This window comes from Alexandromys fortis, unplaced genomic scaffold, assembly GCF_014885135.2.
Source record: "Alexandromys fortis isolate MF-2015 unplaced genomic scaffold, M_Fortis_MF-2015_v1.1 scaffold_149, whole genome shotgun sequence".
Taxonomy (NCBI): domain Eukaryota; kingdom Metazoa; phylum Chordata; class Mammalia; order Rodentia; family Cricetidae; genus Alexandromys; species Alexandromys fortis.
The window spans coordinates 316597-343501 of record NW_026068025.1 but is presented as its reverse complement, the minus strand read 5'-3'; the positions used below and the strand labels follow the sequence as shown (position 1 = coordinate 343501).

General features: G+C 48.3%; 1 protein-coding gene and 1 pseudogene across 1 annotated transcript in view; both read left to right on the top strand.

Annotated features, from left to right (window-relative positions):
* Obscn (obscurin, cytoskeletal calmodulin and titin-interacting RhoGEF) overlaps positions 1-26905 on the top strand; it is a 140684-nt gene that overhangs the window by 11634 nt on the left and 102145 nt on the right. Inside the window, 7 exon segments of the mRNA XM_050163756.1 lie at positions 156-437; positions 1524-1799; positions 2788-3063; positions 3551-3826; positions 9988-10263; positions 19128-19403; positions 20167-20442. Coding sequence (XP_050019713.1) covers positions 156-437; positions 1524-1799; positions 2788-3063; positions 3551-3826; positions 9988-10263; positions 19128-19403; positions 20167-20442 — 1938 coding nt within the window.
* Positions 6929-8251, top strand: LOC126514697 (ras-related protein Rab-18-like; annotated as a pseudogene).

The window sequence follows — 26905 nt, the reverse complement described above, 5'->3', positions numbered from 1 at the left end:
ATCCCCCCTTTTTCCTGGGTTTCTCTTTTCCCTTTAATCTCTCTTTCTCCACCCTCATATCCTCTCCCCTCTCCCTCACTGCCTGTGACTCCTGTTGCCCGCTCTCTTGTGGTCTTTTTGTTCCCACCATCTGTCTGACCACCCTTGACCTGTAGCAGCTCTGGGGCTAGCCAGCAACAAGCTTCCTGATGTGGCTGCCCGAGAGGTGCTGGCCCGGTTGCACGAGGAGGCACAGCTGCTGGCTGAGCTGTCGGATCAGGCTGCAGCTGTGACATGGCTGAAGGATGGCCGTGAGCTGCCCCTAGGACCCAAGTATGAGATGCAGGTGTCAGCTGGGAGGCGAGCCTTGCTGGTGCGGGATGTGGTGCAGGATGATGCTGGCCTCTATGAGTGTGTTAGTCGTGGGAGCCGCATTGCCTACCAGCTGTTGGTGCAAGGTAAGCACAGGTTTGCAGTGGGGCTGGCGTCATGTCCTGGGGCTGCATTGTCTTCTGGATGTGTATCCTCTGTTCCCTAGCTCCAGGCATTCTCTGAGGGGCTCTAGGCAGTGGGTAACTGTTTTCCAGTGTGTGTGTGTGTGTGTGTGTGTGTGTGTGTGTGTGTGTGTTAATGGTGGTGAATAGCTCAGCTCTGTAGGGAGAAGGCCTTCCTAGCTGGGGTTGGAACCTCTCTGGTATGGGTGAGAGTCAAAGTCACATGTAGTCTAAGTCTGGGCATCTTCATCCATACCCTGTAGGCCTCACAGCTTTTTATTCACAGACGTAGCAGGTGACTGTGGATGCTGTGGTTGGGAGCCAAGCTGGACCCCAGAAGCACATGTATAAGAGTACTGGGGCAAAAACAGCAAGATGCTTGGGTCTTTGCCAGTGCTTCTTGTAGTAGGACATGGGGATATGGCATTGGCTGAGGGCAGCTTCAGACACCAGACAGGGCAAGGGTATCTCCTTCTGTTCCCTGCGTGAAGATGCTGTAGACTTACAGTTCTGGCATAGGTGCATACCACCCTTGAGAGGTCTGGGGTTCCCCACACTGGACCGTTGGTGGGGTCCATGTATGTCTCCACAGCTAAAATCTCTTTGCTGCCTTCCAGAGGCATGCGTTCCTCACACGGGCTCTAAAAGCCTACACATGTATAAATTCTGTGCAATAGAATTCTTAGTAATATGGCTTTTTAAGTTTGACTGTTTCCAACAGTAAAAATCATGGCGCAGTCAGTTTCCAGGTGGTGGAGAAAACTGGGGATGTGTTTATGAATGGGGCCTTCCTCTGCTCTGTGGAAAGTGTTTCGGTAGGTTAGGGAATAGGAGAACACTGTCTTGGCCTGGAAGGGCTGGCCTGGGGATTTCCTGTCGCCATGCTCTGCCAGTCGGATCTGGCATCACACACTGACTGGACACTGCACACCCACTGCCAAGCAAGGGGCTTTGGGAGTTTCCTGGATTCCAGAGTTTATTAACCAGAATCCAGGACTTAGGGGCTTGGAAGGAACCACTGAACAAGTGTCTTTGTCTGCCTGTTCCCAGAGGCCAAGGTCGTGTTTGCCAAGAAGCAGCAGGCTCTCAGCGAGGTGAAGACAGAGGCAGGCGCCAGCGCCACACTGAGCTGCGAGGTGGACCAGGCCCAGACTGAGGTGACCTGGTTCAAGGACGGGAAGAAGCTGACCTCCAGCTCAAAGGTTCGAGTTGAGACCTCGGGCTGCGAGAGGAGGCTGGTGGTGCAGCAGGCTGGCAAGGCGGATGCTGGGGATTACAGCTGTGAGGCCGGGGGACAGAAGGTCTCCTTCCATCTGGATGTCACAGGTGGGTGCCAGAGTTGTGCTCAATGGGGTTATTCCAGGACATATCAGGTATCTTGGGCTGGTGTTCTCCCTGTCCTTAGACCTTAGTTTTTGTGTGTCTTCAGCTCTGTCCAGTGACTTATAGATCTGATCAACTTAGGCTGATGGTGAGCCAATCTTGGGGGACTTTCCCTGGTAACACCAACCTGGGGTGATGAGCTTGAATAGTGAACATAAGTATGGTTGGGGTTTAGGCTGTTGGCTGTGGGTGAATCCCATGGCTGCAGAGCAAGTCCCTCAGATGGCAGGAGATGCTTCTGTCTGTCCATTCCTACTTGCTGGTCCCCAGGGTTCTGGGAGCCCTCGCTGGCCATGTCATAATTCCCATGTGACCATGAATGTGTGTCCAACCCTCTCCACCCTGTCCTTGAGTGTGGGAAAAGGCCACACACCGTAGCCACTCTTTCCTGCTTGATTTTATTGCATTTTGCTGTCTTGCACTTCCTCTCTGCTGTGGTCCAGAAAGATGTGGGTTTCTGGTTTGGGACTGAGGTGGCCGTTCCTCCCAAATGTGCCTCCTCCTGCTGTTTGTGGTCTCTGAATGTAAGAGGGCTGGGAAGCCATGGATGGCCTGAAGTTTCTGGGGGTTCCAAGGCAGGGAAGAGTCAGAGTTCTGTCCTTAAATGTCAGGATAGGCATTGTTAAGGGACACTAGCAGTGATGACCTTAAGGGCTACAGTAGCTCACCTGCCAGCAAGCATCAGAGTGGGCCTGCAGGTTCTTAGGGCAGTGACAAGAACTTGCATGCCCAGGCCTTCCACACATGAAGCTTCAGCAATGCAGCTTTGGGACCCACGTGACACAGAACCTTGTTTATGATCACTTGATGATCTGTCAATTATGGGAAGTGTTGCCTTGGCCATGCCTGGGCTCTGATGAGCCCCAGGCCCTGAAGAAGGGTTATGTATAGTTTGGGGTCTCTGACCTTGTGCATTCCTATCTGTCCCCAGAGCCCAAGGTGGTGTTCGCTAAGGAGCAGCAGGTTTACAGTGAGGTGAAAACAGAGGCAGGCGCCAATGCTACACTGAGCTGCAAAGTGGCCCAGGCCCAGACTGAGGTGACCTGGTTCAAGGAGGGGAAGAAGCTGAGCTCTGGCTCGAAGGTTCGAGTGGAGGCCTCGGGTTGCGAGAGGAGGCTGGTGGTGCAGCAGGCAGGCAAGGCGGATGCTGGGGAGTACAGCTGCGAGGCCGGGGGACAGAAGGTCTCCTTCCGTCTGGATGTCACAGGTAGGTCCTTTAGGACAGTCCACATGTGTATTTATAATTATTATATCTTCTTTATTTTTTTTTTAAAGTATCTCACTATGTAACCTTCCCTGGAACTTGCTACGTAGAACAGGCTAGCCTCAAACTTACAGGGGTCTGCTTTTCTCTGCCTCCCGAATGTAAGACTGTAGCTATGCACAAGGACACCTGGCTTATGAGTCTCTTACCAAGCCTAATTTTTTTAACTAAACTTTCTCAGGAAATACATACACAGTATTTGGTGCTATCTGCATTTGAGGCACCTTCTGCAGGTCTTGGAATGTATTCTGGATGGATGAGGGAGCTTGACTTTCCCTGTGTTTCCAGGCCCCCGGGGTTTGTCCTGAGCACAGAGGGTACAGGGCCTGGAGGACATCTGCTGTTCAGCTGACCCTCCCAGGGTCTTTCCCACTGTGACCTTGCTGATCTAGATAATGCTCTGATCCTGTGTATCCCTATCTGTCCACAGAGCCCAAGGTGGTGTTCGCCAAGGAGCAGCAGGCTCGCAGCCAGGTGAAGACAGAGGCAGGCGCCAGTGCCACACTGAGCTGCAAAGTGGCCCAGGCCCAGACTGAGGTGACCTGGTTCAAGGACGGGAAGAAGCTGAGCTCTGGCTCAAAGGTTCGAGTGGAGGTCTCAGGCTGCGAGAGGAGGCTGGTGGTGCAGGAGGCAGGCCAGGCAGATGCTGGGGAGTACATCTGTGAGGCCGGGGGACAGAAGGTCTCCTTCCGTCTGGACGTCACAGGTCAGTTGGTTAGACATTTGACTCTGTTATGGGACAACCCCGGGGGAAGCGGTCCAGTGTGGGCCGGGTGCTGGGTGTGTTGCACAGGCTGCATAAGGGTGTGTATTGGATAATTCTCCACAAGTAATCAGCAACCCCAAGTTCAGAGGCGTGAACAAGAAGTATACTTTTGTCTCTCTAGTTCATGGGGTAGGAGACACCATGCGGTCTGTGCTGATGGCTCATTTCTGTCCAGTGTGGTGTCCCTGGGGCTGGGAATCCAAGCTGTGCGTGTGTTTGCATCTGACGTCCTCACTGAGATGGCCCTGAAGAAAGGGGCTATAGGGGACAAGAGGCCTTTCTAGCAAAGGAGCTGACCTCAGGGCTGCTTTGGAAGCCCTATGCCTCCCTTTGTGTTCTCTCTTGCTTGGCAATAGCTTGTCCCTAGAGTGGTGGTCTCTATGTGGGCCATCCAGGCTTCTTCTTGAGGTTTCCCTCAGGGTGCAGAATCTCTTGAAACTCTGCTCTGGGAGACCATAGTGTTACCTCTGTTGTTTGGCCACAGTTAAGAAAAAAAAATCCCTCCTTGTCCCCAGAGCATAGAGGAGACCTTTCTTTGGGCACCAGGGTGGCATGTCCCATTGCACAGGGGTCTGGTCACAGCAGGACTGATATCTGGGTGACCCTTTCTGACTTTTTATCAAGAGTCACAAGCTTCCATTCTGTGTCATCTTCTTTCAAATTCTTTCTGCCTCATGGTTACACATGGCTCTGACCGTCACCTTCAACTTTCAAAAGAGGAAGGATATGGAAGGACTAGTGCTCTCTCTCTGAGTGTATGTGTGTGTGTGTGCGTGTGCACAAGCACTTGTGCATGCCTGTGTGCATGCACATGCTACATTAGTTTTTGTTTCTTTGGTTTTGGGGTCCTAGCCCAAATCCATTATCTTTATCAATACACTGACTGTGATGTGTTCCCCACACTCCCCTCTAGTTGTCTCATGGCGTCTGGTTTTATGTTCAGTTCTTTGATACATTTGAGTTTATGTTTAAATAGGGAGAGAGTTAGGACCAGTGCTTAACTGGTCACTGTGAACTTTTTTCTGTATTTAGCGGGTGAGGAGGGAGTCAGACCATATGGTCTGAGCTGGCCTGGAACTTGATACATAGGCCAGACTAGTCTCAAATTTATGGAAATTGTATCCATTTCTGCCTCCGAAGTGATGTGAATCAAGCCATGTGCCAGTATGCCTGGCAAATCATTGTAAGCAAAAAAGATGCCCGCATGTCTGTATACCTACCATATGTGTGCAGTACCCGAGGAGAAAAACATAGTGCGGTAGACTCCTGGCGCTGGAGTCACAGGTAGCTGTGCGCTGTCGTGTGTGCTGGGAACACTACTCCAGTCCTCTGAAGGAGCTGCGCATGCTCGTAACTGCTGAGCCGTGTCTCTAGCCCCGGGTGAACTGTGACGGTTCAGTAAGTTTTAAAACTGGAGATGGAACTCCACTAATTTTGTTCCTTTTTTTCTTTTAAAATTGGTTTGTTTTCTTAAAACTTTATTATTTTACATGTATGGGTGTTTTGCCTGAATGTATGTCTGAGAACCACACTTGCGCCTGGTGCCCATGAAGACCAGAATAGGGCATCAGATCCCTGGAACTGGAGTTATGAGCCCTTGTGAGCTGCAGTGTGGTGCTGAGAACAGAACCCAGGCCCTCTGGAAGAGCAGCAGCCAGTGCTTGACCACTAAGCCACCTCTTCAGCTCCTCTTTCTTTTAAAAAAGATTATATTGGTCTTCCAAGTTACTCTGAATTTCTGTTAACTTTGATGTCCCTTCTCAAATTTACCAAGTGAGGATGCATAGTTTACATGACCACACAGATCAGCTTCAGGTACTGCCTTTTTAAGACTAGGACTTCAGATCTGTGACTATGGCATGCCTTTCCATTTGTTTACTTATCTGAATATTTTCAGTGATGTTTTCAGCAAATAGGGCTTGCATTTGTTTGAGAACTTATCACTAAGTTGTGTATTTTTCAATGTCACCACTGTGATGGAATTCTTTCCTTAATTCTACCTTAAGAATGTATTTTTTTAATTTCATATATGTATATATCTTTTTTTTTTTGAGACAGGGTTTCTCTGTGTAACAGCCTTGGCTGTCTGGAGCTAGCTCTGTAGACCAGGCCGGCCTCGAACTCACAGAGATCCACGTGCCTCTGCCTCCCGAATGCTGGGATTAAAGGCATGTGCCACCACTGGAGGGCTGTTATCTAATTTGCTGACATACAATCATTCACAATGTGTTTTGAGAGCCTTTGTAATTGTGGGACGTCTGTCTTGATGTTTTCACTTTTATTTTGGATTTTATTAAATCAAGCTATTTCTTTTTTCTTAGTTGAGACAGTGGTTAGTCTGTTCTATTGATCTTTTTCAAAGAACTAACTTTTTATTTATTCCAATATACTCTTTTCTTTCAAAGAAAAGGTTTATTTAAAATTGTTACCGACATCATTTGCTGCTGGTAGTGTCTGTGTGTTTGTGACATCTCTGAGCTGGGCCATAGAAGAGATATTCATCACCATGTGACTGGACAGGGCAGGTCTGTGGCTGTTATCCATGAATGTAACTTTTCCTGAGCAGGACCTGTACACTGAACTCAGCATTACCTCAGGCCTTCACTGAGCTTGCCCAGGTGTGCAGGCCTTTCTGAGCATGGCCACTGTGCTAGGAGATACCAACACACTCCAAAGCCCTCTGTGGAATTTCATTCCTCAGCTTTTGGTTAGACTTGTTTGCTACAGGCTGTTCTTCACTGTCCATGGAAGCCTGGAATTCGGCAAAGACTTCCAGTTGCCCTATGGTCCTTCTTGGGAGCAGTGCTCTGCACTGAGAACTCAGAACAAATGGAGACAACCCGTGAGTGAAGCTCAGAGACTAAATCCATACATACATCAGATGATGCTGGTTGTCTGGGGGCCTGGTCTGCCCTGCTCTGTCTGCAGCTGCAGACACACCCCTGGGTTCAAAAGCACACTGGAGTAGAGAGGGTGAGGAACAGTGATATAAGATTTCTCACTTGGCTGTCTGTGACCCAGATTCAGAGGTTTTTCTGGACCATGTCTGTTCATCCTCAGATTACTGTAAGCCATTGACCAATTTCTTTCTTTCTTTCTTTCTTTCTTTCTTTCTTTCTTTCTTTCTTTCTTTCTTTCTTTCTTCCTTCCTTCCTTCCTTCCTTCCTTCCTTCCTTCCCTCCTCCTCCTTCTTTTTCTTCTTCCTCTTTTTTGGTGGCACAGGACTGGGGCTAATGCTTCAATTTCTCTTATCATAGAAATGAAAAATGAACGTCAAATTTGTATTGGAAATGCATTCAAAAGCACACACTTATTCTGTTGGGCCATCCCACATACCTGGGAGCATTTGAAGACACACGGAGGTGTCCACTAAGGGGAGTGGTCCTCTGTTCTTTAGATTTCTGGAGATAGGAACATGGAGATGATACATTTAGCTTCTAAGAGGCTAAATGGAGAATTGATTTGGATGAGGGGAGATCAAAGTCAAGGAGAGCAGGTGTGAGGCTCTTTTTTACTCCAGGAGGTGGTGAGGTTAGGAGAGACAGTGACTCTGAACACAGAGAGGAGGCCGAGGTTTGAGAACTGTTGTAGGGGTGAGTGGAGCAACACTAAGAGGCATGAAAAATAAGGAAGAGGGAGTTGTGAGGTATAGTGTAGACTTGGGGCGACAAGAAACAAAAAAACGGTGGTCACAGAGGTGCACATGTGCAGGCTGTCGGGAAACACCGACAGGGACAGGTCCAAGTAGACCGGGCACAGGATGTGCTGACCACTCTGAAGATCCTCATCATTGGTGAGCATGGGGTGGGCAAGTCCAGACTGCTCCTGATGTTCCCAGATGACACCTTTAATCCAGAACTTGCAGCAACAATAGGTGTTGACTTTAAGGTGAAGTGATTTCAGTGGATGGGAATGACGCTCAACTTGCTGTGTGGGATCCGGCTGGTTCAGAGCGGTTCAGAGCATTAACCCAGCTGTTACAGAGGCGCACAAGGAGTTATATTAGTTTATGATGTTCCCAGAAGAGACATCTTTGCTAAACTGGATAATTGGCTAAATGGATTGGAAACATTCGGTACAAGAGGTGACATAGTAAACATGCTAGTTGGAAATAAAATTGGTAAGGAAAATCATGACGCTGATAGAAATGAAGGCCTGAAATTTGCACGCAAGCATTCCGTGTTGTTCATAGAGGCAAGTGCAAAAACCTGTGATGGTGTTCAGTGTACCTTTGAGGAACCTGTTGAAAAGATCGTTCAGACTCCTGGGCTGTGGGAAAGTGAGGACCAGATGAAGGAGTCAAGCAGTCACAAAGGGAAGAGCCGTGGAGTGGGAGCCAGTGGTGGCTACTGTTCTGTGCTGTGAACTCTGGGGTTTCTTTCTCTTGCATATTTGATTAGATAGTGACAACTTTCTGTATATAAACTCTCAGCTGCTATTAGGGACCTTGCAGTTTGCACATAATTGTTTTTACCACGGCAGTGAGTACTTGTAGGAAACCCCCTCATGGGCTTCCCAGACGAGATGTTATGGTAAGCACACACAGTTGGCAGTCTCTAGGGTTTTTAAATATAATGTAAAATAGGTGTCCCTTCATGAGTACATTTGATTTTATGATTTACATTTATCTTGTCATTTTTTCTTTTTTTTAAATTGATTTTTATTGAGCTCTACATTTTTCTCTGCTCCCTTCCCTTCCTCTCCCCACCCCTTCTACCCTCTCCCATGGTTCCCATGCTCCCAATTTACTCAGGAGATCTTGTCTTTTTCTACTTCCCATGTAGATTAGATCCATCTATGTCTCTCTTAGGGTCCTCATTGTTGTCTAAGTTCTCTGGGATTGTGATTTGTAGGCTGGCTTTCTTTGCTTTATGTTTAAAAACCACCTATGAGTGAGTACATGTGATAATTGTTTTTCTGGGTCTGGGTTACCTCACTCAAAATGATGTTTTCTAGCTCCATCCATTTGCCTGCAAATTTCATGATGTCGTTATTTTTTTCTGCTGTGTAATGCTCCTTATCTTGACATTTAAAAAAATATCATTTGTCTAGGATGTGTTGCTGCAAGTCCGCTTTTGTTTTCATTTTTGCTTAAATACTCTGATCAATTACTGAGTTACTTGGTAGCAGAACTAGAACGATGGGGAGGTAAGCAGGTGTCATCAAGTCTATCCAATTTCCCTCGAGGAGCAACAAAGCCGGATTCACAGCTTTTCTCAGATGCTTGAGAGTCTTAGTGCTAAGTAAAATTCTCAGTTCAGAATGGAGCCCAGGCTGATCCATCACTAAAACTCTGTTCTGATGATGCTTCCAAAATAGTATTGATAAGGGAGCTTTAATCCATTGCCCACTTTGGGTACCTGATCCTTGGAGCGATGTTTTAGTTACCATGGCGTCTGGCAGGACGGCAGCGAGGCTTTCATTTGGGATTCAGAAGGCATGAACTGTATATTCTAACTCCTTTAATACATCGCTTCTAAAACCCAACATCTTTCCCCACACCTGTTGGCAGTGTTTGGCCAGTGCCTCAGCTGTGGCTTGTGTAATGACTATCTGTATCCTGTGGCTTCCGTAAATGGCTAATTGCTATTCAAAAACCCATTTCTGCGTTTTGATGATGGGGAAGAAAATACTAAGTGATAATTTGAGAAAGGCAGATCTCTTCCAGATTCTGATGGTGGGGAAATGCTATTGCAATGAGATGGTTGATAATTTACTATAACAAGAAGCCAATAGTTTATTAAAAACCTACTTGCACAGAATAATAAACCTTTTCCACAAAAAAAGAAAAGAAAAAAGAAACAAAAACAGTGATGGCGTGGTGCCCAAAGTATTGAGGGAAATAACTGTCAGCCGCAAATTTCATGGCCTGCTAAGCTGTCATTCAGGAGTGAGGGTGAAATAGCACATGTTCAGGAAGTATCTTTAGAGAGTTTACCATTTACGAAAACTTCCTGAAAGAATTGGCAATGGATATACTGCTCAGAGTTAAAAACCGTAATCAAAAGCTAACAGAATGGGACCCTTGAGTCACCAGAGTTTGGGAACCACGGTGGATTTTAACTTAGTTATAGCAACTGTGTGTCCCTGTTTATCTCCAGAGCCCAAGGTGGTGTTCGCCAAGGAGCAGCAGGCTCGCAGCGAGGTGAAGACAGAGGCAGGAGCCAGTGCCACACTGAGCTGCATGGTGGCCCAGGCCCAGACTGAGGTGACCTGGTTCAAGGAGGGGAAGAAGCTGAGCTCTGGCTCAAAGGTTCGAGTGGAGGCCTCAGGCTGCGAGAGGAGGCTGGTGGTGCAGCAGGCTGGCAAGGCGGATGCTGGTGAGTACAGCTGCGAGGCCGGGGGACAGAAGGTCTCCTTCCGTCTGGACTTCACAGGTGGGTGTTGAGATACTAAATTAGTTTGCAGATGTCATGAGCCTGGTTATGGCCAGGTAGGCCCTGGTGTCTTTCCACCGAGTATCATCTTTGCCTCATCCTTTGCCAAACACATCCCTGCGTCTGATCTAGGTGGCCTGGTCCAGGTGCATTTGGTGCATATGTGTTCAGGTTAGTCAGGGCCTCTTGTGTGCCTCAGGAGGTGTCTTAATGCTATAATGTTCTGTTTTATGTTCTCAGCACCTTCTTAGGTTCCACCAGTGTTGCTCGGTGCCACGGACTCTGGTCCTACTTGTGTGTCAGTCTGAAGCAACCAATGTCTGTTTGAGGTCCCTCCCACAGCTCTCTGTAGTCTCAGCCTGTCCAGCATGAGCTGTCTTTTAAAGAGAATTTTTATTTCATGTTCAGCCAGGGCAAGGAGGAATGTCAGTCACATAATCATATTTGAAACTATATCAACACTGAACCTGGGGCTGCCAGGGTTCAGTTAGGTGTTCTGGAATATTCCCCCACTGTGCCTGGGACTAATGCAGGATTGAGAACAAGACCTTTCTCAGTTCAAAGACCTTTCTGTGCTTGACCCAGAGACGTAAGGCACGAGAAACTCAATGACCACCAAAAGTCAGCCTGAGTCAATGCTTCTTAGTTTGTTTCTTTATGCCAGAGAACATAAGAGATTCGGAGGTTCGGATAACTTGTGGGAGCAGCAAAGTGGAAGCAGGTTTTGTTAAGAGAAATTAGGGAAAAGTGAAAGGCCTCCCTCCCCACCCCCAAGCGTGAGCGGGGGATCCCAGAGAAGAAAAGACTTCAAACTTCTTTTGTCTGGAAGGTCTTTTTGTTTGTTTTAAAAGATTTATTTATTTTGTATACAGCATCCTATCTGCAAGTCTGCCTGCAGGCCAGAAGAGGACACCAGATCTCATTACAGATAGTTGTAAGCCACGTCGTGGTTGCTGGGAATTGAACTCAGGACCTCTGAAAGAGCAGCCAGAGCTCTTAACTGAACCATCTCTCCAGCCCTGTCTGGAGGTTTTTTATAGGACTCCTGGCAGAAACTGGGCAGAGACCGAGGCAATTACATTTTAGTCAGCCAATTAGAGAGCCCCATATCCTGTCTCCCGATTTCCTGGTCCAATCAGAGAGATCGCCTGCAGTGCCAGTCCAGTTAGGGGACGGAAGCCCCTCTTCTTTCATCTCTGACTCCAGCTTGTACTTATCGACCTATAACTCAGAGCTGGCGACACTGTCCTCTGACCTTGTAGGCACCTCAAGTCCAGTTAATCACTGTGTGAGTTCTCTGTTCTCACAGCTACCAAGAGGTAACTGAAGTTGTTGTTTTTGCTTATTTTTGGTTTTTCAAGACAGGGGTTCTTTGTGTAGCCCTTGCTGTCCTGGAACTCGTTCTGTAGAGCAGGCTGGCCTTGAACTCACAGAGTGCTGGGATTAAAGGCGTGCGCCACCACCGCCCAGCTACTGCAGTTGTTCTTAGTTAACTTTCCAGTCTCTGGACGGTCAGGAGTGACTTTAGCTTTCCCCATGGACTTTTTCTCCTTACAAACCACACAGCTAGCTCCTGCATTATTAGTTCAGGATTCCTGGATTCCTTGTGGAACACACGAGGACCTGTGGAGTGGTAGACAGATGCTGTGTGTGTGTGTGTGTGTGTGTGTGTGTGTGTGTGTCCGTCCTCGTGCACACACGTGTGTGTGTCCGCATGCGCACGCATGTCTATGTTTATGCGTGCGCATGCGTGTGCTCATCCTGCTGGTGCCCGCTAGGCAAGTGCTTTACCACTGTGCTTCCCCCTTGTTCGGGCTGAACTCTTCGAATCTGATTTATGCTTGCAGATGAGGACTGAGCAGCTCGTGGGGCAGTGGCTCACTTATCAGCACCGAGTTACTGTTATAAAGTAGTGTCTAGTCCATAGTCCTTCACCAGTGACTCTGCCCTGCCTTAACTGCCCCTGAGGCGGTGGGCTGGATGTGTGGATGAACTGTGGTTTAATGCTGAGAGGTTTGAGGGAGTTCATTCCCCTCTGCTTCCCGGTAGCCTCATCCAGGCCTTTTCTCCATGTGACTTTCATAACTCAAATGGTTTCTGATGTTGTTTGTTCTCAGAGCCCAAGGTGGTGTTCGCCAAGGAGCAGCAGACACGTAGCGAGGTGAAGACAGAGGCAGGCGCCAATGCCACACTGAGCTGCACTGTGGCCCAGGCCCAGACTGAGGTGACCTGGTTCAAGGAGGGGAAGAAGCTGAGCTCTGGCTCGAAGGTTCGAGTGGAGGCCTCGGGCTGCGAGAGGAGGCTGGTGGTGCAGCAGGCTGGCAAGGCGGATGCTGGGGAGTACAGCTGCGAGGCTGGGGGACAGAAGATCTCCTTCCGTCTGGATATCACAGGTAGATTTTTCTTCCCTCCCTCCCTTCCTTTTTTCGTGTTCTGTAGTGTGCATATCCGGCATTAGGGTGAGACACTACCTTGTGACCTATTTTCCCAGCTTCACCTATAGTCACTGCTCGCAATTGCTGGTCTCTTTTGGGTTCCTTGGTTTTGTGAAGTGCGTCATATTTGTAAAAGGCTTTGAACTTCTCAGCAATTCTACGAGAAAGAATCCTGACTATTCCCATTTTAAGGTGGGCACAGAGGAGCTTTGACTTTCTAAGCCAGATAGTTACAGAGCCAAGGTTTGGGTCAGCGTTGGTTTCCCCCTGAAGGTCTCTGCCCCTTGGTGTCTGCTACAGTGGGTCTCCTGCTATGTGGCTTCTCGAAACTTCTGTTTGAAAATACTGATTTTTGGCAGTTGTGCTGGTTGGTTTTATGTCAGCTTGACATAAGCCGGAGTCATTTGGGAGGAAGGATTGTAAGTTGAGAAAATGTCTCCATAAGACTGGCTTCTAGGCAGGTTTGTGGTGCCTTTTCTGAAACAGTGACCTCCCAGTCCACTGTGTGCAGTGCCACCCTGGGCAAGTGGCTTTGGGTGTGTAAGAAAGCAGGTTGGCATGGGAAGCAGGTGCACAAATAAATCCTCTTCTGCAACCCGGAGCCGATTGTCCAGTATGAGCTTTGGTACCCAAGGCTGCTCAACAGGGATGCCCGTGGATGAAGTTTGAACATGAGGCTGGAGTGGAAGATCCCTTGGATGGATGCTTGTTTCAGTGTAGCACTGGCATATGCTACATACAGATTAGCATTCTGAACAGTTAGGGAGGAACAGGGCATGAACTCATTTTCAGAGAAAAGGGGCGCCAGCAAGTGAGAACAGACCTGCTCTAGGAGGATTCCTAAGGTACATTGTTTGAAGGAATTGCCAGAGGTCCTCTGGTGGAGAACTTCAGAGTTGTCCTAGGTGTGTGTTTGATTCAAAGAGGGATGAGTGAATAGAAGAATCATAGGCTGATAGCACAACTGGATTAAAGACCTTTCTTTGAGAACGGGTTAGTTTCAGAAACCTTGAACTCGAGTGGCCTCAGTGGACAGTGAAGGGATCACAGGTGGAATCCCCCAAAATAATTTTGTCTAGTTTTATACATTAAACGAAAACTCTTTACACAGTTGAAGGAAAGAGAAAGAAAGGAAGGAAGAAAGGAAGGAAGAAGGGAGAAAGGAAGGAAACAGGCTGAGCGGGCCATGAGGAGTACTTCTCCATGGCCTCTGCATCAGCTCCTGCCTCAGGTTCCTTACCTAAGTTTTTGCCCAGAGTTCCTTCATGGTAGACTGTGCTTGGTTAAACTCTTTCCTCCCCAGATTGCTTTTGGTCACGGTGTCTTACAGCACCTGACACCCTGATTAAGACAGTAGTGTTCCAGTGAGGACCTCGTATGGTTTGCTTCATATTGGGGGCTGAATCATCTTGAGCCTGGGGGTTTATGTCTTTCTGTTGTGGGGATTCTTGGTCTTGGCTGTTTTGTCCCATCTGCCATCTGTCCTTGGAAGGGCTCCTGTGACTCTGGCTGACCCTTTCATATTCTTACACCCACTGTCACACACGTGCTTCTCTCTGCTCAGTTACAATCCTCTGTGCTTCCGACTCACTAATCTTACGTTACAGTACACATAATGACTACCAACGCCGCCAGAAGTAAATATGCTTTTAATTGTTGCATTTTTCAGTGCTATAATTTCTGTTTGATTGAACAGAATCTATGGATTCTTGTGCACACACGTGTGCGTGCACACACACACATACACACACACAATACACACATACATTTTGGTGTTGGATCCAAGGCCTTTTACAACCTACTTACATCCTCCACCATTGAGCTCTAGCCTCACCACATCACCACGGTTGGTTTTATTCCTTCTGTGACTGCACCCTTGTCTGACAGCTCTATTGAATGTTGTTGCTGGTCCTGAAAGGGCAGCCCCATGACCCACCCATGTCCCACTAGACCCCACCATTTTTGCAGTTGGGGGCTTTTCTCATTTCCATTCTTGTCCTGGTGTGACAGGGAATTTTTTTTTATTGACTTAGACACATTTAATGTTCCGACTGCTGATTGTGCTGATGTCCTCTAGTCCCTCTATTTTCTGGGTGCTCCAGGCTTTGTCTTTGGGACCACCAACCAGCTCCCAAAACATGACTCGGAGTCTTCTTATTAGTTTGAATGCTCAGCCTAGCGTAGGCTGGTTTCTGGCTGGCTCTTTTAACTTAAATTAACCTGTTTCTCTTTATCTACCTTTGCCTCGGGGATTTTTTACCTTTTCCCCCTGTATGTCTTACTTTTCTTGCTTCTTCCATGTCTGTCTGTCTGGTGACTGCCTGGCTGACTTTGGCTGACTGACTCCGGAAGTCTCCCTTTCTCCCTATCTTCTCTCCTCTTTTCTTCTCTAGATTCCTCCTCCCATTTATTCCCTCTGCCTGTCCCACCTAGCCTTTCTTCTGTTGGCTGTTCAGCTCTCTTTTTTTTTAGTTTTTTTTTAAAATTTATTTTATTTTTATTATGTATACAATATTCTGTCTGCGTGTACACCTGAAGGCCAGAAGAGGGCACTAGACCTCATTACAGATGGTTGTGAGCCACCATGTGGTTGCTGGGAATTGAACTCAGGACCTTTGGAAGAGCAGCATCTTTGCTGCTCTCTGCTCGGGTTTGGGTGACTGGCTTCTCATATAGGCGTGCGTGCTGGCATTTGGTTCCCCATGTGTTGAGATGGGAGACATTTACAGGGTAGGCCCCGATGGAGGTGCAGGCTGTGGAACTTCTAGCTTCATGAGTAGCTAATGCAGTGGGCCAGGTCTTGTGGGACTGGTGTGGATGGGTTCTCCCGAGTGTCTGTCACCTCTCAGGTCCCTTTCCTGTAGGCAGAGCTTTTCGTTGGTACCACTAGCCGGGTCTGTCCCATAAGCTGGCTCCCAAATAACCACAGAGACTTAATATTAATTATAACTGCTCAGCCGACAGCTTAGGCTTGTTTTTGGCCATTAACCCATTCCTATTGATCTGTGTGCTGCCTGAGACCCATTTACCTCATCTACAGACTTCCCATCCTGTTTGCTCTGCATCTCCTTAGACTCCTTAGCCCTCTTCCCAGCATCCTCCTGCTCTGGGTCTCCCACCCAGTCTCTTCCTGCCGAGCTGTAGGCCAGGCAGCTCTGTATTAACCAATGAGAGTGATGCATCTTTACAGTGCACAGAGACTGCTCCACAGCTCCCTCTTAGTCTCCTCCCATTGCTGCTCTCCTCTGTGTGTCCTCATTAGAGCCAAGCCAGTCCCAGGGCTGTTTCCTTCAACCTTTGGAAGAATGAACTGAACAAACCCAGTTTAGTTATTTGTTTATTTTAATGACGTACCAACCTCAGGCTTTTTGTTCTAGCAACACAAACCGACTCGGGTAGCTTTGTAACCTCTTAGGCAGCTTCACAACTCACCCACCATGGAAGGGAAAGTTCTAGAGTGTGGAACCTCGCTCCACACTATTCATTGGGGGTTTGTCCTCATAAATTTGAGTTCTATCTATAGGAGATGTCAGCCGCCTCATTGATTGCTTTCCTTTTTGTTTGTTTACTTTGTGGTCCCTCCCACCTCCTGTTTCTTGTAGAAACCCTGTGCCTAGACTCAGGTCTGGTTTCACTGTCACACTCTAGCTAGCATAGAAAGGCAGGGGTGGGAGTAGCCAGGTGTGACAGATGCTTTTCCCCAGCACTCTGTGTGCCACAACTCAGGCACCCACTCCCTCCCTCTCTTCCTCCCTCCTTCCCTCTTTCTTTCTTTCTTTCTTTCTTTCTTTCTTTCTTTCTCTTTCTTTCTTTCCTTTCTTCTTTCTTCTTTCTCAAGACAGGATTTCTCTGTGTGTCTCTGGTTGTCTTGGAACTAACTCTGTAGACCAGGCTGGCTTCGAACGCACAGAGATCCACCTGTCTCTGCCTCCCTGAGTGCTGGGCGCCTACTTTCTTGCTCACAGTTCCTTCCAATGGTTTAGATCTTTTGTATGTCAGTGTTCCACTTGTCTGGCTGTGTGTCCCTTAAATACTACTGCACACCAAGGTCCCTGGCTGTGTGTGCCTTAAATACCACTCACCACCAAGTCTAGGTCACCTGCTTCCTTTACCATGCCAGCTTTGATAACAATCTTGTTTCATGGATGGGTGCACCTTTATCTTCATGGTATAAGTTTGTGCCCCACTCATGAGATGGTGAAGTGTGAGCCTCTGTGGTTCACTGCAGGCTTCCTAGCTCTGGTTGCCCCTCAGGAGGCCCTCTGCTAACCTTGCCTGTGGAGATAGTTGAATAAATCAGTGAGGTGCTTCCCCAGCCTGGGATCGCATTTTCTCTTCACCTGCATTTTTTCCACATAACATGTGCCTTTGAAGATTTTATGCTAATGAAAAAATTACAGCATTTCCTATGTAAATTGTCTTAATAAAATATTCATTTAGAATTTAATGTAATTAAATTGCCTTTGCAATTCATGGACAAATCATTTTAATTTAAATGAAAACATCTTACAGATGCAGAAGTGAGCAGAATCATGGAAGCTGGTGCTCTATGACTATGACATAGGTTCTGATTAGAGACGGATGAAGCAGGCACAGGTTAAGAACATGGATGACAGCAGGCATGGGGTGGGAGCTGGAGGACCTGCTAATAGAGCAGTGTCCCTAAAGCCAGAGAGCCCTTTGTGCTGATTCCATCACCAAAGATGTAGCCAAGGATGTTCTTAAGACACTCATATTTTTATTTATGTGTATGTATATGCCTTGTACGGCTATGTGCGTATGAGTGCAGAGAGGGTATTGGATCCTCTGCAGCTGGAGTCACGGGCAGTTGTGAGCCACCCGACATGGGTAATTAGTTACTTTTCTACCTCCTTGACAAAACACGTGACCAAGACATACTCATAAAGAAAGCATTTAATTGGACCATCGTGGTGGGGCAGTGTGGCAGCAAGCAGCAGGCGTGTTGGCTGGAGCAGCTGAGAACTTACCTTGATCTTCAAGCAGGAGGCAAAGTGAGGGAGACATGCGAGGAAGGGTTGGAGACTTTTGTAACCTCAAAGTCTGCCAGCAACACACTTTCTCCAAGACCAAATCTCCTAATCCTTCCCCAAAAGACCTTCCACCAATTGGGGACCAAGTATTCAATCCTGAGGGGGGGGGTGCACATTCTCTGTCAAACCACCTCAGTGGGTGCTAGGAACTGAATTCTGTCCTCTGTAAGAGCAGTTTGAGTTCCTCACCACTGAGCCATCTCCATGGACACTAAGTATGTTTATAGCAGCTTTATTGGTTGTATCTCCAGGTGAACGGCCCAAATGAGCCATAAGAAGGAATGGGAAAGTCATTCAGTTACGGTTTTTATGTGGTACAACCCATGGACTGGTACATAACTCCTATGCTGGTGCATGTAGCAGCGTAAAGGAACAAGCTTCTTGTTTTAAAGACAGGCTCTCACTATGTAGCCCTGACTGACCTGGAACTCACTGTGTAGTCCAGTTAAAGTCGTGTACCACAATCCCTCACCTAATGAAGAAATGCTACGTAGCATGGATGGGTCCTTCAGACAAGCCAAACGAAAGCACACAAACTCGCCAGAATATAACAAAATAAACGCGATGAAGAATTTGTTGTTGGGTGATTTCCCATCACGTGGGTACCACAGAGTACAGTCACACAAATGGAGATAGCTCTAATGTTGCTGGGTAATATTACCTTAAGGGACCATCATTGTAATTTTGGGGTCTGCCACTGAGTGGAGCAACACTATAGAGCATGTAACTGGCCCAACAGGTGTGAACTCAGAGCCCAGGCAGAAGGCTCTATGTGTGTGTGTGTGACCCTGTGTGTGTGCCTACACCTGTGCATGTATCTGAGTGTGTGTATGTTTGTGTTTGTGTGTATGTGTGTGTTTTTTGTATCTCTCTCTCTCTCTCTCTCTCTCTGCCTGCCTATGTAGTGACAGTCTGTGGATGGGGAGCTGAAATGCTCTGTTTGTTCATAGGTTTCACTTCTGTGCGGAGAGAGAGGTCCATTTGGGGTTCACTGAGCTGAATAGATGCTTGTGCGTACTTGATGTATGGATAAAACCAGCAGAGAATGAGGCTATTGTCCGCAGAGCACACAGTCTGCCAGCTCTGGGATGTATCACCGAGCAATGGGGTCTGCCGCAAACATGGCAGAGACAGTAGACACAAAGGTAGAGAGCTGGAATAGCCCAGCTGCTTTCTTCTGGATCTTGAGTCAGGATAACTTCCAAATGCATATCTGAGCCACCGAGACAAGACACTGTGTCTGTGTAGACAGTTTAACATCTCACTGGGCACCTGATGTCCATGACTCCAAGGACACAATTTATGGAAACTTGGAGAATTGGTGTCTGTGAAGTAGGTAACATTGTCTCTCTCACCGTGTGCCCTTCCTTGTCTCCAGAGCCCAAGTTGGTATTTGCCAAGGAGCAGCAGGCTCGCAGCGAGGTGAAGGCAGAGGCAGGCGCCAGTGCCACATTGAGCTGCACGGTGGCCCAGGCCCAGACTGAGGTGACCTGGTTCAAGGATGGGAAGAAGCTGAGCTCTGGCTCCAAGGTTCGAGTGGAGGCCTCGGGCTGCGAGAGGAGGCTGGTGGTGCAGCAGGCGGGCAAGGCGGATGCTGGGGAGTACAGCTGTGAGGCCGGGGGACAGAAGGTCTCCTTCCGTCTGGATGTCACAGGTGGGTGCCAGAGTTGTGCTCAGTGGGGCTATTCCAGGACATTTCAGGTATCTTGGGCTGGTGTTCTCCCTGTCCTTAGACCTCAGTGTTTGTTTGTCCCAGGGTTCTGGGAGCCCTCGCTGGCCATATCATAATTCCCATGAGACCATGAATGTGGTCCAACCCTCTCCACCCTGTCCTTGAGTTTTGGAAAAGGCCATACACCATGTGGCCACTCTTTCCTGCTTGATTTTATTGCATTTTGCTGTCTTGCACTTCCTCTCCGCTGTGGTCCAGAAAGATGTGGGTTTCTGGTTTGGGATTGAGGTGGCCGTTCCTCCCAAATGTGCCTCCTCCTGCTGTTTGTGGTCTCTGAATGTAAGAGGGCTGGGAAGCCATGGATGGCCTGAAGTTTCTGGGGGTTCCAAGGCAGGGAAGAGTCAGAGTTCTGTCCTTAAATGTCAGGATAGGCATTGTTAAGGGACACTAGCAGTGATGGCCTTAAGGGCTACAGTAGCTCACCTGCCAGCAAGCATCAGAGTGGGCCTGCAGGTTCTTAGGGCAGTGACAAGAACTTGCATGCCCAGGCCTTCCACACATGAAAGTTCAGCAATGCAGCTTGGGACCCATGTGACACAGAACCTTGTTTATGATCACGTGATGATCTGTCAATTATGGGAAGTGTTGCCTTGGCCATGCCTGGGCTCTGATGAGCCCCAGGCCCTGAAGAAGGGTGATGTATAGTCTGGGTTCTCTGACCTTGTGCATCCCTATCTGTCCCCAGAGCCCAAGGTGGTGTTCGCCAAGGAGCAGCAGGCACGCAGCGAGGTGAAGGCAGAGGCAGGCGCCAGTGCCACACTGAGCTGCACAGTGGCCCAGGCCCAGACTGAGGTGACCTGGTTCAAGGACGGGAAGAAGCTGAGCTCTGGCTCCAAGGTTCGAGTGGAGGCCTCGGGCTGTGAGAGGAGGCTGGTGGTGCAGCAGGCGGGCAAGGCGGATGCTGGGGAGTACAGCTGCGAGGCCGGGGGACAGAAGGTCTCCTTCTGTCTGGACGTCACAGGTCAGTGCTTATGTGTCAAGGTGGCTTGTTTGCAGGTGGTGGGAAATTCCCTGATGACCCCAGTGGTCCTAGTGTTTTTCTCCTTAGAAAAACTATCTCTGCATATGGCTTCCTTTCCAGTTGAACTACTTGCTTTATGCTGGAATGTGTGTGTGAGAGAGCAAGGGGCTTGGGTCCCACAGTCTCTTTGGAGGGTACAATCCCAGTGACCTAGTGTCCGACAAGACCCCTAAATACTAAATTTTCCACCACCTCCCAGTGGCACAGTCTGGGAATCAAGCCTCTAACAGGTGGGCCTTTGGGGAGCATTTCTGATCCAAACAGTAGATCCAAAGAACAAAACAAGGATACTTTGCTGCACCACGGGTCAGCTTATGCTAAAATCATGTAAAGACATGGGTGTCTCAGTGCAGTTATTGGCAACCAGACTGAAGGAGCAGACAGCAGAGCTCAGGGTGGACTCTGACAGCAATGGATTCCCCATCCCCACCCCGCCTACATCTCTCCTCTCCCCTTTAAGACTCATGGAACAGCTGAAGACAGTATGATTGTTTCATGAGAGATTATTCAGCCATACTGAGGAAACACTGGACCAGTGATCACCACATACAAATCCAACTATAGTTGGGTTCCAGACTTAGAATAGAAAGAGAAGCACAGAATCCTCAAAGTGACATGCAGGTATTCCTGTGACTCCACTTAAGGTCTGAATTCATCATTTTGACATACTTAACATTTAATGATCTACAGAGTGACAGTGAGGTGCAGTGTGGGATCTGATAACATGTCAATGATGCGCACTGGTCAAACTTGGGCAGTCTGTGTCTCCAGTTCCTTTGATGCTTATCGTGTTTTTGTTGGAAACATTCAACGTATTCTCATGTAGTTCTCATGAAGTACTTAGGTTGTTCTGTACTGTACAGGTGAACACCAGAATTATGGGATGACTGTATGTGCCAATAGAATAAATGTACACTCTGGAACACACACTCTCTCTCTCTCTCTCTCTCTCTCTCTCTCTCTCTCTCTCTCACACACACACACACACACACACACACGCGCGCGCGCGCGCGCACGCGCTGGGCATGGAATACAGAGCTCTGTGCATGCGAGACACAGCTCTACTGCTGAGCAACCTCGGTGCCCAGGAACAAGAGAACAAACACAGTGACCACCATGAAACACATATGAATACTTTGAAACTGAAAACTGATTTAGGTCTGGTGAGATGGTCCAGCAGGTTTGGATGAGCTGGGTGGGGTTCAGTCCCCGGAATCCACGTAAGTGTGGAAGGAGAGAATGTACCCACAATGTCATCTGGCCTCCACCCTAGAGCTGTGGTGTGTGTGACCTCCTGATCATGTCACATAGAGCAGTAATACTAACTGGAAAATTAGAGCCCAGCGACTCAGCAGAGCCTACCAGAAGTGGCGAGAAGGCAGGTAGCAGAAGGGAAGTGTCTGGAGTGTATGCTATTTATTGTCACGTCGCTATAGTGAGACTAGGAAATATGGTGGCTGCCTAGAAGAAAGAGTGCTATTGGAAATTAGGCAGAAAATTGGCAGGGAAAAAACTGCCTTGTGACACCAGAAAGGACTGACGGGGTGTGTGTCACATTGTGACAGTCACACTTTTTACTCTGGTTTTGCTACCCCCTGTCATCCGTGGTTCTGAAATACATGGAAACTTCCAGAAAGAAGCAGTTCTCCAGGTGGAGGCCAAGGTATCTCTTCACTTCTGTTCTCTTGGTCCTTATTTTACTTGATAATGGTCTAGAGCATGGGCTTCTGTTACACTATGTTTCTTTAATTTTTATCACTAGCTGTTATGATTTTTTTTTGGGAGGAGGGGTTGAGGCAGACTCTTTTTCTATGTTACCCTGGCTGTCCTGGAACTCACTATGTAGAGCCAGGTCAGCCTCGAACTCACAGAGATCCACCTGCCTCTGCCTCCCAGGTATTGGGACTAAAGGTGTGTGCCCCAGCACCCAGCTTTTTTTTTTTTTTTTTTTTAGTCAAGGTCTCACTATGTAGTCTTGACTGGCCTTGCCTGGAACTTGCTATGTAGACCAGGCTAGCAGCAAACTCACAGACATCTGCCTTTCTCTTTTTATTGAGTGCTGTGATTAAAGACTTGCACCACCATGTCTGGTTAACGAGTTTCTTACCAAGCGTAATTTGTTAACTAAACTTTTTCAGGGCCCTCCAGGAAAAACATCCGCAGTATTTGGTGCTATCTGCATCTGAGGCACCTTCTGCTGGTTTGGAATGTATTCTGGATGGATGAGGGAGCTTGACTTTCCCTGTGTTTCCAGGCCTTGGTGTTTTTCCTGAGACAGAGAGTGCAGGGCCTGGATGATCTAGATAATGCTCTGATCTTGTGTATCCCTTTCTGTCCACAGAGCCCAAGGTGGTGTTCGCCAAGGAGCAGCAGTCACGCAGCGAGGTGAAGTCAGAGGCAGGTGCCAGTGCTACACTGAGCTGCATAGTGGCCCAGGCCCAGACTGAGGTGACCTGGTTCAAGGACGGGAAGAAGCTGAGCTCTGGCTCCAAGGTTCGAGTGGAGGCCTCGGGCTGTGAGAGGAAGCTGGTGGTGCAGCAGGCAGGCAAGGCGGATGCTGGGGAGTACAGCTGTGAGGCCGTGGGACAGAAGGTCTCCTTCCTTCTGGATGTCACAGGTGGGTGTTGAGATATCAGTTTGTGTAGAGATGATGACTGGATCAGGTGCATCGCTGACCACTGGGTTCTTCCTGTTACACTTTGTCTATTACCATCCTCTGCCTTCCCACCTGCTTTCTCGTATCCGTGAGGAATACAGGCAGGTGTAGGCCTTTTTACATACCTTGAGCGGTGTCCACATGGTGTAGATAGCTGTGTGTTCCGAGAGCCAGCCCAGCATCTTTTGGTTGGTTCTGTTGGAATTACTCGGTTCTTGGTTGTAAGGTGACCTTGTTACCTTCACCTGGGAGAGTGATCGTCCTTGGATTGGGGCACTGGAACTTCCAGGGTCTCTTTCAGAGCCATGTGTGTTTCTCCATAGCCAGAGCTGCCACTTACTCAGGGTAAGGACAAGTCACAGGCCAGGTACTCGGTCACACCTGTAACTGTCTCAAGGCTTTCTTGCTATTCTCAGCTTTTGGTTTCCTGGGCTCCCCTTCACTCCCTTTCTGGGGATTTGAAAGCCAGCCTCCCGCACACCTGTCTGTAGGAACCTGCCTGCTGGTGGACGGTTGCACAGCTTGTGTGAAGTGCACAGAGCGGGGAGTGGTCATCTGCTTCGATAGACATATGCAGGGCAGAGTGGGCTTCTCGATCATGTCCTGGGCTCCTGTTGTTTTTCACCAGAACATTCTCCTCATCAGCCCTTGGGAGCTGATGCACAGAATTAGCGTGGAGAAGCACTGATGTGGTGTGCAGCCATGTTACTGTGAGAGCTGCCACTGACCGGAGTGCTAGGAAAAGCCTCAGTATGTCCCTGGTGGCTGGGTGCCACTGGGCTTCTGATTGGTTGCATAGAGATGGCTGAAAACCTCACGTATTTTCCTTTTGTTAGGACGCTTAATGCTAAGTCATTGTAGGCTGCACTTCTGCTCTTACCCTGCAGGTTTGTGTTGTGTCCTTAAGGGTTAGTTCCAGGACCCCCACCACAGATGCAGGATCCTCGGATGTGCCAGCCCTTTATATAAAATGTTGGTGCATTTATGTATAACCAACACACATGTTCTGCACATGTTCTTCTAAGAAATATTTCATTTTTTAAAATGATGTGTGTGTGTGTGTGTGTGTGTGTGTGTGTGCATGTGCATGTCTCTGTGGGTATGTGCATGCGAGCGCAGGCACACGCAGAAACCAGAAGAGGGCATCAGATTCCCTGGAGCTGGAATTACAGGTGGTTGTGAGCTGCCCAAACTCAGGTCATTTGAAAGAGAAGGAAGCATTTTTAACTGCTGAGTCATCTCCCCATGCCTGTCCGTACACTAAAAAAACAAAACAAAACAACAACCTGCCATCCCCAAACAAACCAGATTTATTGATTTCGTGTATATGAATGTTTTGCCTGCACGTATGTACGTGTGCCATGTGTGTGCTTGGTGCCCATGGAGTTCAGAAGACAGCCTCAGATCCCCTGGAGTTGGTAGCTGTGAGTCACCGTGTGGCTGGTGAAACCAAACCTGAGTCGTCTGCAAGAGCAGCCCATGCTCTTAACTGCACAGCCATGGGTACCTGTTCTCTCTGGACATCTCAGCTCCTGTCCTGGCTGGCGGTATCCATCAGTGTCAGGGCCACCATCTGCTGTCTGTATTATCCGGGGACTAATGATAAGAACAAGCCTGTGCTTCTTGTAGATGCCGTTCTGTTCCACCTCTGCATTTTCTGTTTGGTGTCGCTGAATCCGTGATGCAGAGGGCCAACCATACCACCAGTTGTGAACATGGACAACTGTTAAAACAGTCTGCTGTTTCTTTCTGGGACATTGTTTGAAGAGAATATGTCAGCCGATTTCATGGTTTAAAAAACTGGCAAGTTGTGACAGTTTGGCTGATTCCTGGAGAACCATGCCAAAGCTGACAGAAGAAGAAACTGAAAACTCAGATGCTGTAAGCGTTAACTAAATGGAAGCAGGAGTCTAAGAACTGTTTCAGGGGCAGGGTTTGCAGCCAGCAGGGACATCATTCCAGAAGTTCTGGAGACAAATTGTCCTATGCTTACAGAAGCTCTCTTGGGAAACAGGAGGAATGCAAGATGGATCATTTTATGCAAACAATGTGACATGCAAACCAAACAGGACAGGGAAAAGATGCAGAACTCAAGGCCACATCCACGCCAGGGCTGGATACTGAATGCCTGGTAGAAAATTGCTCTGCAGGAGTTGAAGGCTGTGTGGAGAGGGAGGCCAGGCATAAGGCATTGGCTCAACACAAGGCACAGGTTGGGCTCTGAGAGGGAAATGCACAGAGATCCAGCGAGTGCCGAGTGGCAGGATTTCATAACATTTACTCTCCTGGGACTAGTGAGGTGGCTGAGTGGAGGAAGGTGTTTGCTGCCAAGCCTGAGGATCTGATTCCCAGGACCCACATGGTGGGAAGAGAGAACCAACTCCTGCAGGTTGCTCTCTGAACACACTCATGGTGTGGCACACACATGCCTACACACACACACACACACACACACACACACACACACAAATCAATCACCATCTCATCCTGAAAACTCTTCAGTAAAATTCATCATGAATTCTTTACAGAAATCAACACCCCTCCCCTCAACTGTGAAAGACAGAACTGCAGTAAACAGCAGCTAACATCCCACTTCGGGTGAGAGCTTTTCCTTTGAAATAGCAACAAGACAAGGCAGGGCAGGCCATCAGGGGTAGAGTTGACTGCCACCAGTTAAGAGCATTCCTGAGGCCAACAGTGTAGTGAGAGCCTTGGGAAGGATGCCTCGCACAGAAACCCAGCTTGCATTAGACATCGCTCCCTTCAAACTCTGCAGCGAAGCCTTGGAAAACGAAATTCTACTGAACACACAGGAACTGAAGGTGCACCGTTTTCATACCTGATGCCCAGCAAACGACACTGGAAGCCCAGTGAGGGAACGGTTGAATGTTTCTGAGGGACTATGATGAACACCTGAAGAAGCTACTAGAAACCACAGAAGACTTGATTTCATCCCTCGATCAGGATCTAAATGTATTTGTTTGAGTGTGACAATGATTGACAAACTGATGGCAAAGGCTCTGTGCTCTCTTGAAGATGAGCATCTGCGAGCGTTTCCTTCCAGAGATCAGCCCTCATCATCAGGCCACACTAACAGGACAGCGGAACCAAATGTGGCCACAGGAGAGTAGAGCAGGATGAAAGTGGCTTCTGGACCAGCTCTTGACTGACAGCCGTCATAGGCCCGCCTCTCCTTTCCCGTGGATTAGTGTGAAGCCTAGAGCTAGGACCACCTTCCCCTAAGGGCAGTGCACATTTGTTATTAGCCCTGGAAGTCTCCCTGCAAAGCATACGCTGTCGTCAACAGTGAGCTGGGTGACAACCTCAGAGAAAACCGATATGAGCTGACTGGGCCACGGCTTACCATGTGAACCACTTCAGAGCCAGTACATGAGAACATGGCTTACAGAGAACCAGTTGTGTTGCTTCATGAAAATTCTTGATTTAACCAGAACACACACACACACACACACACACACACACACACACACACACACACGAGAAGCAGAAGAACACAGATGGGAGAATATTGATAATGAATGTAGCTGGTGAGACTCTGGTACTCAAATACATACAGAACCCCTAGGATCTGAAGACAATGCAGGTATAAATGGGGTCAGCCTGGAACAACGGACCACTGAAGGGGCTGAAAACATCAGGTCTCCACCACGGAGCCCCTGGAGTAGCCATCAGAGGGACAGTCTCCAGAATAGCTCCTGCAGCAGAGGCAGGGTCTGTGTCTGGTCT